The 13,886-nt window shown below is 46.9% G+C and overlaps 1 protein-coding gene across 3 annotated transcripts in view; it reads left to right on the top strand.

Moving 5' to 3' along the window:
* Window positions 1–13,886, top strand: part of SMG7 (SMG7 nonsense mediated mRNA decay factor) — a 484,004-nt gene that overhangs the window by 123,918 nt on the left and 346,200 nt on the right. For all 3 annotated transcript variants that reach the window (XM_078643137.1, XM_078643126.1, XM_078643118.1), the window contains exon 4: window positions 7,627–7,759. In XM_078643137.1, coding sequence (XP_078499263.1) covers window positions 7,627–7,759 — 133 coding nt within the window. The remainder of the gene's footprint in view (window positions 1–7,626; window positions 7,760–13,886) is intronic.

The raw sequence follows: 13,886 nt of genomic DNA, 5'->3' as shown, positions 1-13,886 counted from the left end.
ATGCTAAGATATGAATGTCAGCAGCCCTACATGCCAAGAACAGATGCATACTGGTAAGTAGCATTTTCCTTATTTATGTACCGGGGACTCCCATCCCGATGACGGGGAATGAATCAGGCATGTGAATCTATGAAAGATACCAATACTGGATAACTGCAGTTTTGCAGCGTGAATCTTTCTGGATTCACTATGCTGTGCATTATTCCGCGGTCTTGTGGTTGGGTCCGGAATCGTAGTTTTTTCTTTTCTTTGTTCTTTTTTTTTTTTTTTTGTGGCCCAGGTGGGCGTCGGCGTCACACCTCCCTGGGTGTATTTCCGGTGACGTCGGCATGCTTCCTGCAGAACCTCCCACTCTTGGGCGCCATCTTCAGATTCTTTTTTCCGCGGTCGGGTCTGGATCGTTCCCGTTTGGGCTCCAGACATTTTTGGAGGAAGAAGAAGAATACAGAATTTGGAAGGAAAACATCTCAGGAGACTCCAGGAGACTTCATCAACCAATGGCCAAAGAAGGAGAAGGAGAAATCTTTGAGAACTTCGTCGACGAACGCACGACCAGGGGGCCCCCTGAGTGCTCAAGATGGACAACACGCCGTTCAAGTTCTGCCGTAACTGCCACCACAAGTACGCGCAGAAGGACCAGCACCCGGTTTGCAACCTTTCCCTACCGGTAGACCACGAAAGCAAGGACTGCAACGCCTGCTCCGTCTTCACCCGAAGACCCTTCGTGTGAGAGAGAGACCGAGGGTAGCGCACACCACCCTGCAGGGAAAATCCCCGACTCCATCCCTTTACGAACTGGGGATGTCTTCCGAGGAAGAGGACAACGCTGCCGCCGTAGAAGACAGCTACACGTTCGTAGAGACCGATTACACCAAGACTTCTGATAAGGTAGGAGACTCTACGGCCCCTAAGAACCCGAGAGACTCGGAGTCTCGAAAGGGCAAGGCCTCGAAAGCGCCGGCGCCAAAAATTTCGGTGCCCGCGGCTACATCCAGGCCCAGCGGATCCTCTGAGGAGTCCCCGGCGCCGAGAGCTGTTGAACAGCAAAAGTCGTCAAAATTCGTTCCGAAAAGGATCGATCGACGCCGAGGGAGAAGGACCCTAAAGCACCAACGCCAACCAGAGACACGAAATCCGGTTCGACGTCGAAACATTCGGCGCCGAAGACCTGCTCGGCGCCGAGCCAGCCGCTGACAAGAGCGGCCAAACCATCCGGCGCGGAACACGTAGCAGAGATGGAGAAAAGGAAGAGGCGCCTCGAGGCCGAAATGGAAAACATCTTGCAGCTGAAGAAGGAAATCGACGCCAAGATGAAGGCCTTCACGATTCCCCAGAAAACAAAGACACAGGTTGTGGAGGTTGTCGAGGAGGAAGACTATGACGCCGAGGAACAGGCGCCTGACGCCGAGGAAATCGACGACCAGGAAGTAGAAGAGTCCCTACTATAGTTACGACTATGAGGAGGAAGAGGACAACAGGACGGACGCCGGGTCGGCTCCCTCTGAATCACAGGAGGTGGATTATCTGGACGTCGACACTCTAAGCCCAGAGGAGGTTGTAGACACATATCCCTCGAGGCCCTCGCCGCCGGACAACATCGGGGCCGACAACTCTGTGATAAAGACTGCCGCAGCAGCATTCAGACTCAAGCTCGACGAAGAGAAGCAGAAAGCTGACTTCCTTCTGGAAACACTGCTCCCCACACAAAGAGCCAGTACCTGCCCATGCTCGACAGCGTCTTGGCCCAGGGAAGGGAAGCATTCAAGGAGCCCGCAACATGCAAGACGGTCACTCCCAGGACGGAGAAAAAATACAAACATTCCTCAAAAGACCCACCCTACATTCAGGGCACGGTCTCGGCAGACTCCATCATCACAGCCACAGCAAGAAAGAGGGCTAACGTGCCCACTACTTCTGGGCCACCACCAGATAAGGAAAGCAAGAGGATGGACCTGGTGGGCAAGAGGATTGAACGGAATGCCACGACCCACTGGCGCATGGCAAATTCCAACGCCCTGATCAACGGGCACATGTACCAGATCATGGAGGAACTGGGTCAGCTGGTGAAAGACCTGCCCCAGGAGGCCAGGCAAAAGGCCGAAAGATTAGTGGAGGAGGGGAAAAACGCAGCAAATTCTTGCCTCAAAACTGCCCTGGATGGAGCAGACACCTCCAGCAGGCTCATGATGATGGGCATCACGGAAAGGAGAAACGCCTGGCTCAGGATTTCAAGTTTCAAACCCGAGGTGCAACACAGCATCCTGAACACACCGTTCAACTGCGAAACACTGTTTGGAACAACAGTTGATGAGAAGCTCAGTCAACTGAAAAAGGATAACGAAACGGCAAGGTCCATGGGAGCATTGCAGTTCAGAGGTAGCAAAAGGGGCACCCCGTCACGAAGGGCCGGCGGAAGAGGCGGAAACCAGCCAGGTACATCACACCAGGCTTTCCAGCAAACGCACCAGGCAGACTCACAAGCTCAGCATGGTCAGCATAAGCAGTCCTGGCAGTACCAGCCAAGAGGACAGTCCTTTCGAGGGAGAGGAAATGGACGTGGACAGAATAAGAGGGGGGCAGCAGCCCGCCTCTAAGTGACTTCGAAAAACTCCGTGTGCCCACCCACAGAAAAGATCCCAGGGGGCAGCACGTACAGAGGGATCAGGTGTTACACACCTACGACCACATAACACCAGTGGGAGGAAGATTAAGATTTTACCTCCAAAAATGGAGAGAAATCACATCAGACAAATGGATTCTCAACATCATCCAATTCGGATACTGCATAGAGTTGGAGGGGAGGCCAACAAGCAGAAAACCAAAAAGTAGACCACTAGCAAACAAACAACTAGAGCGTCTTCAGGAAGAAGCAAAGGAGCTCCTGCAGAAGCAGGCCATAGAACCGGTACCCTTCAGGGAAAGGAACAAGGGGGTATATTCAACGTACTTCCTGGTGCCAAAAGTAGACGAAACAATGAGACCCATTCTGGACCGAACGTTCCTGAATAAATTCATAAGAACGCAAAAGTTCAAAATGACCTCCCTACAAGAGGTGCTCCCGCAATTGCAAATCGGGGACTTCATGGTCACGATAGACCTCAAGGACGCCTACCTGCACATCCCAATGAACAGAAAGCACAAGCATATGCTCAGATTCACCATCTGAGAAAACCACTACCAGTTCATAACACTAGCCTTCGGGCTAAAGTCAGCACCAAGGGTCTTCACAAAGTGCCTCGCGGCAGTCGCAGCGCACCTACGAAGGCAAGGAATACACGTATACCCTTACCTGGACGACTGGCTAGTGAAAGCAAACTCATACCAGAAATGCAAGCGAGACGCACAAACAGTGACGACCACGCTCATAAACCTGGGGTTCTCCATCCATTGGAAGAAATCATCATCAATGGAGCCGGAACAAGTGAAGATCTTCCTGTGAGCACAGATCAACACCTTACAGGGCAAGGTGGTCCCCAGCGAGAAGAGGGCGAGAGCGCTGGTGAAAAACTCGCCTCTACCAGAAGGGGCAAGCTCGGACAGTGAGGACTGCGAGCAAGATCACGGGCATGATGGCATCATGCATCCACCTAGTACCAAATGTACGACTCCACATGAGACCCATTCAAGAATGGCTACAGGAGCAATGGTCACAAGCTACAGGCAGTTGGGAGGATCTAGTGGTTGTAACGCACTCAGTGCAGAAGGAAATGACATGGTGGAACATGGAGAACATAACAAGGGGAAAGCCTCTAACGCCCCCAAGACCAACAGTGACCATCACCACAGACGCATCCCTGAAGGGATGGGGCGCTCACATGGAGGAACTCAAGGTGAGAGGACTGTGGACACCAGCAGATGCGACAAAGCACATCAATTACCTGGAATTGAAGACAATCTTCCTTGCACTGAAAGCCTTCCAAACAAGGCTGTACAAGCACAAGGTATTGCTACAAACAGACAACACCACAGCGATGTTCTACATCAACAAGCAGGTTGGGACACAGTCACCCCTGCTTTCAACGCTAGCGCAGGCGATATGGAGATGGGCCATCCCACTCAAGATAGACCTGCTAGCCATACACCTACCAGGGAAGGACAACATACAAGAAGACTGGCTCAGCAGACAGGCTTCGGCATCCCACGAGTGGGAGCTCAATGCTCAAGAGACAAGGTGGCTGTTCGACAGATGGGGAACGCCATCAGTGGACCTGTTTGCCACACGCCAGAATGCAAAATGCCAAAACTTCGCATCCAGACAGCCCGAGGAGGGGTCCCTGGGGAATGCCCTATGGATAGATTGGTCCAGGACATTTGCTTACGCTTTTCCCCCGATACCACTGATGCACAGAGTGCTGAGCAAATGCAGAGCGAGCAACATGACCCTGATACTGGTTGCGCCGCAGTGAGCCAGACAGACATGGTACTCGCAGATCATGGAGATGACACAGTGTGCACCCCACAGATTCGGCAAGAGGAAAGACCTACTCTCCATGCAGAACGGAGAGGTGCTACACCCAGAGCCAGAGAGCCTGAGCCTGGTGGCATGGCTCCTGAAGACATAGAGTTTGCACATTTGAAGCTGCCAGAAAGCACCCTGAGGGTCCTTCGGGAGGCACGAATACCCAGCACTCGAAGTGCTATGTTGCGAAGTGGAAAAGATTCACAATGTGGTGCACAAAAGAAAAACTTCACAATAAAATGAAGAAGGACTCCACAGTGCTGAAGTACCTCACGCACCTGCTGGAGAAGAACCTTGGTTCATCCTCGCTGAGAGTTCACTTGGCAGCGATAGTCGCCTACACAAGAGGAGAAACGTGCAGGAGTTTCTTCACATCACAGGTGGTGAAAAGATTCCTGGAAGGAGCGAAGAGGATCGCACCACCAAAGCGGGTGCCGCCACCTGCATGGAACTTGAACATAGTCCTAACGGAACTCATGAAAGAGCCCTTTGAACCACTTCACAAGGCCTCCCTAAAGATGCTAACTATGAAAACAGTTTTCCTGGTTGCAATAACATCCTTACGCAGAGTAAGCGAACTTCAGGCAATAACGCTACAAGAACCCTACATACAAATACACGATAGGGTTGTGATGAGAACTGACCCACACTTCATGCCGAAGGTGGTGTCCAAATTCCACATGAACCAGTCTATACGGATACCGAGTTTTTTCCAAAAACCAACAACTAGCGCAGAGCGAGCTCTGCACACCCTGGACGCCAGAAGGGCAGTCATGCACTACATTGAGAGAACGAAGGGACACGGGAAAACAAAACAGTTCTTTGTGTCATTCGCCAACAGTTTCATGGGGAAAGCAGTAACCAAGGAGACTATTGCACGATGGATCGCACAAACAATTCAGCTCTGCCATAAGCGAGCAGGACAAGAACTAGCAGAGGGGACACGTGCCCACTCCACTAGGAAAAAAGGTGCAACAATAGCTTTCCTGGCTAACACACCCATACAAGACATATACCTGGCGGCAACATGGGCTTCGGTGCACACGTTCACGAAGCACTACTGTGTGGATATACAGATGAACAAGGAAGCACAAGTCGGACAAAAGGTGCTCCAACACATATTCAATAACCAACGCTCATCTTCCACCCAGCCGCCACAGAAATGAGAAACCGCTACAAAATCTATGCACAGCATATAGTGAATCCAGAAAGATTCACGCTGCAAAACGAATAGTTTTTTTACCTGTCGGTATAGTTTTGCAGCTTGAAGATCTTTCTGGATTCACTAGCGAACCCACCCACCTCCGCCAGAAAGATGAGGCTGGAGAGAGAAAAGGTGGTTATAAGCAGAGACCAAAAAAAACCAAAAAACTTTAAAGGTTAAAAGCGGTAAATCACTTAATGGAACATTGCCATTACTTCGGAAACAGAACAAACACGAAAAAAAGAATCCAAAGATGGCGCCCAAGAGTGGGAGCTTCCGCAGGAAGCATGCCGACGTCACCGGAAATACACCCAGGGAGGTGTGTCGCCGACGCCCACCTGGGCTACAAAAAAAACAAAGAAAAGACTACGATTCCGGACCCAACCACAAGACCGCGGAATAATGCACAGCATAGTGAATCCAGAAAGATCTTCAAGCTGCAAAACTATACCGACAGGTAAGAAAACTATTAGTTACAGGTAAGTAATGCATTTCTTCTATTTTTGCAAATCCGCAGAAGAAGGTGATGTCTCTTGAGATTTTCATTTTGAGGTGGGCTAATCTTTTGATTGGTGTCCAATGTGTCATTACTTCTCGACAAACAACTCTTATATAATAATTTGTGTCACATCACTTGACCTTCTGTCCTAGTGTGCATCAGACTCTGATTTAGGTACTCCCTCTTGTCATGGTTGATTGAGGCCTCTAATTATGGATTTGCGGTGAGGTCTCTTGGATAGTGTTTTGCTGTTGACAACTTTGCTGTTAGAGGCCTCAAATTCAGAAAACATGTGTTAGTATATTTGTGTTGTATGCCACATTGAAACTGAGGTGTTTATTCTCCATGGTGCTCTAAGGCTACTCTGGCTGTGAACTCACTGCATTTGCTAAGCTTTTTTTCTTCAGTTTGCTTAATCAATGTTTTGCAGTCTCTTATAATTTTTTCATCTTTATCCAAAGCTTTGATACTTTCAGGTTGGAAGACAGTCTTCATGTGACCTTCTGAATCCCCTTTATTTTTGGGGGGAAAGTGCAATTGACCTGTGTTCGGAAGCTTAATTATGCAATGGAGTTTTTGCTGCATGACCTTTTGGGATATTTCCTTCAAAGGTTATTTAAATGTAGGGCAATGTTGTATCTTTTATTTTATTCCAAAAATCCCGGTTTTCTTTACTTCTGGTCAGAGCGTTTCTGATTTTTGGGGGGATCTGCTCCGGAGAGTAGAAAGATTTGAGTTTCCTGACATTTGTTCTGTAATCGTTCTCTAGTATACATCCACTCCCCCATCTATCATTATATAGAAATCCTTCTAACATTGTGTCCTGTTGATGGGGCCGCCTTAAACTATACTAGTCCCTTTACAAGATGTGATGTTCATTCCTTCTCCCTTTTAGATGAAATTGGAGAACAAAGTTGATTGTTTCAGTTCATGTAGTTCCACAGGGAGATGCTTCTTGAAGGGAATATTTCTTTTTCATGCCTTTTGGAACGTTGCCAGCCAGTAGTATATAATTCCTCTCTGCAGCATGCCCCCTGTTGGACAGATACACGAAAAGTGGCATATGAGTCTTTAATTTTTAGCTTAACCAGCATGTTTTCTATGTTAAAGGATTTAGTGTCATGAAGTCCTCCTGACCCTCTGTTGACAAAGGGTTTCTCATGATTCGGTCCACCACTTTTGCACAGTTTTCTAATTATTTTGATCCAAGGCCAAAATTGAATGTTTATCTTCAGCTGTGGGACTTAAAGGACCACTAAGGGGTTTACAATTGTTCATCTCCGTGATGTGGCTTTGTGTTAAGTACTGAGATCTTCATTACTTTTCACAGATCTCTGCTTATGTTAAGTTTGCTTGAAAAATATTGTTACAGGTAACTATTCATAAAAGGGCATGCACATACAAACTCACTGATACTCTGGTTGTACTGTGCTTTAATTGAATTGTGCACAATTCTGTTCCTAGCTGGAATCACGCCTTTAAGAATCAGATCACGACCCTCCAGAGCCAGGCAAAGAATCGGGCTAATCCTAATCGCGGTGAAGTGCAGGCCAATCTCTCCCTGTTCCTAGAGGCAGCCAGTGGATTCTATACTCAGGTGAGTTCCACATTTTGCTCTGGGTGTGAAGTTTGTAACCTGAAAAGAATAGCAAAGTGACAAGATACTGCAGCTCTCCCTGTGAAATGCCTCAAATTTAGTTTTTCTCTACCCATACTACAATTACTGTGTTCAAGCATTTGGTTTTCTAAATCACTATTTATTAGCTAGTAGTCCTAATTTGTACTAAAACTTGAGGAAGTCTATGAGTGAGTAATAGCCTACTTTTATCCATTACTTGGAAATTACAATTTTTTTAGTTTGGACTTTTATGGAGTGACGACTGCTACGTCATGAGTGTGAAAATGGTGTTTCTTGGTGTAGAGTCCTGAGGGTGAGCTTTTACGCCTCATAGACATATCGTTTGGGAGTTGTAGTAAGGCATTTGAAGGGATTGTTTTAATCTGGTTCCTAACTGCCACCAGATTTCCAAGACCGTCAATGGGTATGTTTTGTTTCTCTCCACATAGGTTCACTGACTTGAAATATTACCGTTTGTAAGAAGTACTTCTCACTTCCTTAAGCAGTCTGTTTTTGGATTTGAGTAACTAGTTATCTAGGTGAGCAGTTACTGTTATGCATTGTGTTTTAATAATGCGTAGGTACATTGTTTGAATAGAACTTTTAGTTGTGTGGTGCTGCATTTGAGACACTTGTTAGAATGTGATTACAACATTTTGTTGTAACTTGCAATTCTTATTCTCTGAGTGATATCATTTTTCTTTTTAGGTTGTCCTTTCAGTCACTTATGTAAATCAAATATGTGGGAAGTGTTTGGAGGGTTTTCACAAAGGTTTTCTTTGGATATCTAAAGTGAACCCAAATGTAGTAAATGAGCTCTTGTTTGTTCAGGTGCTAGTTTACAAAACCTAAAAGTTATTTTTGGAGATGAGTTTTTCTCCTGTCTACCCTTCTTTGAACCCATACTTGTTTAGTTTGTCTAAAAGTGAAATTATAAACTCTAGTTTTATTTATTGACAGAGGCCTTTACGTTCCTGTATTTAGCTGTCGGATTCTTACAATCCCATACACATTTGCTGGGGTTTCCACTCCTAGTTAGATAAGACTATCCTGAACATTTGTCATTTGTAAATATTTTCGTCTGTGGAATGCCTGACTTTATATTGTTTGGGAAGGGCTTTATGAAAACGGTCCTGTATTGATGAATGCTAACAAATCATTTAATAAATCTGACGTCACAGATATCTTTCGATATAGACACGATGTCACAAAAATGCTCCAGACTGAGTTTATATAAAGGTTGTTGATCAAGTAATGCATTCGTAAAACATTTTGTGGAAAAGGGGCATGAAGTACACTGAAAGACTGGACGCAATGGCTTCCCTCAGAAATGTACATTGGAGAAATGGGTATGGCAGATTCTGGGCAATAGTTAACTCCGGGTCAGGAGAGCCTAGATCTGCAATCGAACCCAATATTGAGGCGGGGGTCTGGGAGCTTCATTTTAAGACCTTATACGCAGCAGTCTCAGGTGTAGAACATTCCCTGGTAAATACATCTAGACCAGGGGAAGGTGCCGAGCTAGACTTCTCGGTTGAAGAAGTTTATACTGCCATAAGTAAGTTGGCCAAGGGCAAGGCCCCTGGCCTTGATAGGCTTCCCGGTGATCTGTTTGGAGATCAACCGTTGATTTGAGGAAAAACAGCCCAATTTACAACCGATGCCCAGGCTGCTGGCACAAGACGCCTCTTAGTTCCCATTTTGACCAGTTACCAAATGAAGAGACGGGCGCTGGAAGCGGGAGTGCAAGAACAGATTTTTATTTCTCATGAGGAGAGCCTGTCATTTCGGACACGCGCACAATGTCTTCAAGAGGTGCTCTAACAAGTTTTTCTGAGGCTCCGTCTTTTATACACAGGTTTATGATGCACAAACATTCCTTATTGCAATAAAGAAACTTTGAAGTACGAAAAGGCATGTTTGGAATCCCAGCTTCAGGCCTATTCCCACACCCGTCGCTCGGATGTCGTTTCCCCTCCCAAATGTAACATGTGATTGTAATCCTGCGGCCGGACATTCCAACAGGGCAAGAGGGGGGTGGTCAGATCTAAGGTTGGGCAGGCGATAAGATCGGGCACTTCGGTTGGTGTATCACGTTTTGCTATGCGGGGCCAGGGGGGGGGGGAGGGGGGGGTACATCCACGAGGCTTTGTTTTATGACTTGGGACCGGGTCGAGAGGCCAGGTGTAGCCGGGGGGGGGTCATCAGAAGAGGGGAAGGGTGTTCCTGGGAGGAATGCAGGGGGATGTCAGTCAGTCAGGGGTGTCACTTTTAGAGCGGGGTCGCGCAGAGGGAGAGGGTTTTTATGGCCTATGCATGAGAGAGCGGGGGTGTTCAACGGGGAGGGGGGCGTGCTGGGGATTTAACAAACGGGCAGAGAGGCCTTGGTGCCTAAAATGGCTGTCGCGTACGTGCGTGCATGGGCCTATGCTGGCGGGATGATGCGGTCAATGCTTCGCGGTATTCGTTCTGCTTACAGCGAGGGGTATGGTGAACACAAATGAACGCCGCTTATGTACATATACATTGTCATTTTCCACAGTCGCCGCTTTTTAACATAAGTTAGTTCATTTCCGTGTTTATCCTAACTGACGGGGTGTACATATAGCCATGTGTGGTCAATGAAATAGCGGTTGTCAATACTGGCGGATTGCATATAACCATGTGCAGTCGATGCGATAGACGAGGTGCAATACATATGAATTTACATTTGTTGTGTTATATAAACGAGTCTAGAGATCGGTATACAACTCAGTCGGAATCAATCAAGGAAATGTTCTGACACATTATGGAACCATGTTCTGACTCTCTCTCCGGCGGTATCAATGTACAGTTAAAAGTGACCGATGAAACATTTTGAAAGCAATACAAAGTGGTTGAGGGAGGAATTCAGTTCAATACAAGCAATTAGTCCAGGGGGGGGTGGGGTAGAAAGTCCAGAAAGGGGAGGGGGGGTCTTCGCCACAGTGTCTTTTTAGCAGCGAGCCATCACTGGTAGGTTCTAGTAGTTCGTTTTCTTCCGTTGGCGCTGTTGAGCACCGGCTGTGGAGCTGTAGGTCCAGCTCGGATCCATCCTTACACGTCGCAGGGTGCGATCTGTCCTCTGCTGTTAGACCACAGTCCTGTTTCCTAACTAATCTTTTGAAGGGTGCCTCATGCTGGGCACCTGCATTTCTTTCTCCTTCCGTGGCAAACCCTATTCTACCTAAATGTTGTTCTTCTTCTCTGAGTCAAAATCCATGTGAAAAAAAAGGGGGTGTTGTCGGATAATCGAGGGAAGAGAGGGCGGAGTGGGATCAGATCTTTGAGACAAATCAAGGGAGCAAAGGATAACGAGCAGGCAGGCCCACCAATCGGGCTCAAAGGGGCGGGGACTTCTGGCACGCATGGGTCAGCAAGCAGAGGGCTTCAAGGCAGCCCTCCATCCTTTCATTTTCCGTGTTTGAGTGGTGCCTCGTCCCGCGTCTCGTTGCTCTGCAGCTCCACCTTTGGTCGAGGTCACATGTGCTTCATGATCTGCGGCTAGGCTGTGCGTCACGTCCGGCCCCTCTCCTCCGGTGATTGTGTATCTTTGAAGGGGTACAAAACAAGCTTTAGAGAAATGGCAGGAGAAGACATTTATACATTTCAATTCCGCCCCCAATCTTAAGTAGTTGGGGATACGTTCATCGGTCACGGTCAGAAGTTATCACTATGGAGTATGTATGCGGGCATTTCTACTGAGTTCGTACTAAGTCTATTTGGTGTTCATTCATGACGTACATGGAGAGAAGTCAGGCTCCTATCAACTGCGTATTCCATCAAACTCGAAATCGGATCCTACGGTAGAGACTCGTCTTTCTAACCCAAGCCCTGGCAATCTTCTATCATCATGAGAGAGGGACAGAGGCTAAACATTCTTTTCTCGGGGAGCAACGGTTATTCAGGGTCATCAGTTATACTTCGGGATATGGAGCTGGGGTCAATCGGGAGAAACGAGGACGCTTTGGACATCCGTACTTGGGTGCAGAGAGGTGGGGCAATCTGGGCATTGGGGATTGTGTTTCTAACGAACTGAGAACAGAAGGCCACTGACATATAGTCCCCCTATAATTAAAAAAAAAAGGCCAGATTAGGGGACATCAGTCGTCTTACCTGTCCTTTCCTTCTTAGCCAATTCAAGTTCAAGTTATATAGAAACACAGGCTGAGGGACGACGTAGATCCATACATTACGTACACATGAATTCAAGCGGGGGGATAGCACATGTATTTAGATACAAAAATCCAAGACAAAACATAGAACAGTACTAGGCCAAAAAGATTTCTTTCTGCATGCTGCGCATCCTTAGTATCCTACTTAATTCATCTGGCTGCCTTTGCTGGTGGCCTCGGTTGCAAATACTTTCACCTTTGTCAATTGTTCGGGAACTAACCTGGTCGGGCTAATACTCACGGTGGAATCTTCGAATCATTTTTAGCGAATGGGTATCCAGGCTGAGGCAACGGAGGGTGTCAGTCGGGAGAATAATGGGGCAGCTTTGAGTTTCATGTCTATGAGGGTGCAAGAAGGAGGTGGTAAATCTTAAACATTTGACAATATTCCTAGTCTTCCAGGAGGAGGGTACTTGGGTAAACCTCACCCTGGAATATTCCTAAACCTTTCCCTATTTAGTTACCGTATGAATTTACTCAAGGGTGCACGTCATTCTTGGTTGCATTATTTGGGGTGCCGGTTGGAGTCATATTTTGTCATACTGCAATAACCTGTCAAGTTTCTGCTTCAGGCCACCCTCCCAATCGCTGGGTTCAGAGAGAGAGAGACAGTTGTTTCTAAGTAAGGGAGTGCTATATCTTTGTTTGTTCGTCGTGTATAGGCACCATGTTCAGACCCCTTTTCCCCATTCCATCTGCCGTTCGATCATCACTTTAAGTCATACATAAAATATACACATCAGGGCATACACGCGTGCATTCATATCACACAAATTCGTCACGTTCTCAGGGCAGTCCCCATAGACAATATACAATTTTTTCGTGCGTAACCATGGCGTGTTGCGTAGGTCTTCTCCATACTCTAGTCGACGTTCCGATGTGACCTGCAGAAAAGAAGGGAAAAAAGAAGGGGTGGGGGCAGCGTTTTAAAACACATCAGCGCGCATAAACCCGAAAATGCTTTTACTTACCACATACTCGACCTATCTCCGCGGGATGCAGTCCCTTTCATCTCGGCGTTTAAGCCCAGAGGGACCGGTAGTGCGGGAGAGATAATCATTGATGGACTGTATATTTGCATAGATCGCCCAAGTGTGGTATTACGGATCGTGTGTAGGGAAGGGTCAAAACAAAGGGTAGTCAGTGTAAGGTGGGGGTGAACTCGTTCTCTCCTTCGAGGAGGAGGGATGGTCTACAGTGGTGCAGGGTCGTTTTTGTTCATCAGGCACGGAAACTAGAGGGGCTAGGTGGCATTCCTTCGGAGTGGCTTAGGGGCATCTGAAACTACTTCCCTGATACATGTGGCACATAAAGTAAAGGCTAAATACCGCGACCTTTATCGATTGCTTTACGTTGCACAAAAATAAAAATATAATAAAAAACACACACACACAACAAACCTGGACCATTCACATTTGCAATATTTTCTGTGTACTTTGCTTTTTAACCTTTAAGTAATCGAGTTGCTTCATTTCACCTGTATTTTACTTATATCGGAAACAGTGGTCATTTATTCAAAACTTACCAATCTAAGCGCTACAACTATGTTTGCTTTTCAAAAAACTCTTTATTTAAAAATGTTGGCGCACAAATACGGGTCTACAACCACGTGGGCCAGCCACGGAGCAGACTGGAACTGTACATGAGGGGATATTTATTTGAACGGAGTCGGTGACCGTTGATTTCATAAAGGTGCGACAAGTGCAATAAAATCACATCGAAAATTCATTGTGGGTAGTACCATAAGTGTCGAAAATTCGAACTTTCAATAATACGGTAATCAATGACGCGTCAGAACTTAACATTAATTCATTGTCCAAATGTTCAATCAGTACCCATCCCCTCCCGCCATGCGATCAAGGCTGAGCAACCAGAACACAACAGGGAGTTGCAAGTTTCATTTGTACCGGCGC

The sequence above is a fragment of the Lissotriton helveticus genome, chromosome 1_1 (genome assembly GCF_964261635.1).
Source record: "Lissotriton helveticus chromosome 1_1, aLisHel1.1, whole genome shotgun sequence".
NCBI lineage: Eukaryota > Metazoa > Chordata > Amphibia > Caudata > Salamandridae > Lissotriton > Lissotriton helveticus.
Note: the sequence above shows the minus strand (reverse complement) of the source record. Positions and strands in the feature narration are given on the sequence as shown.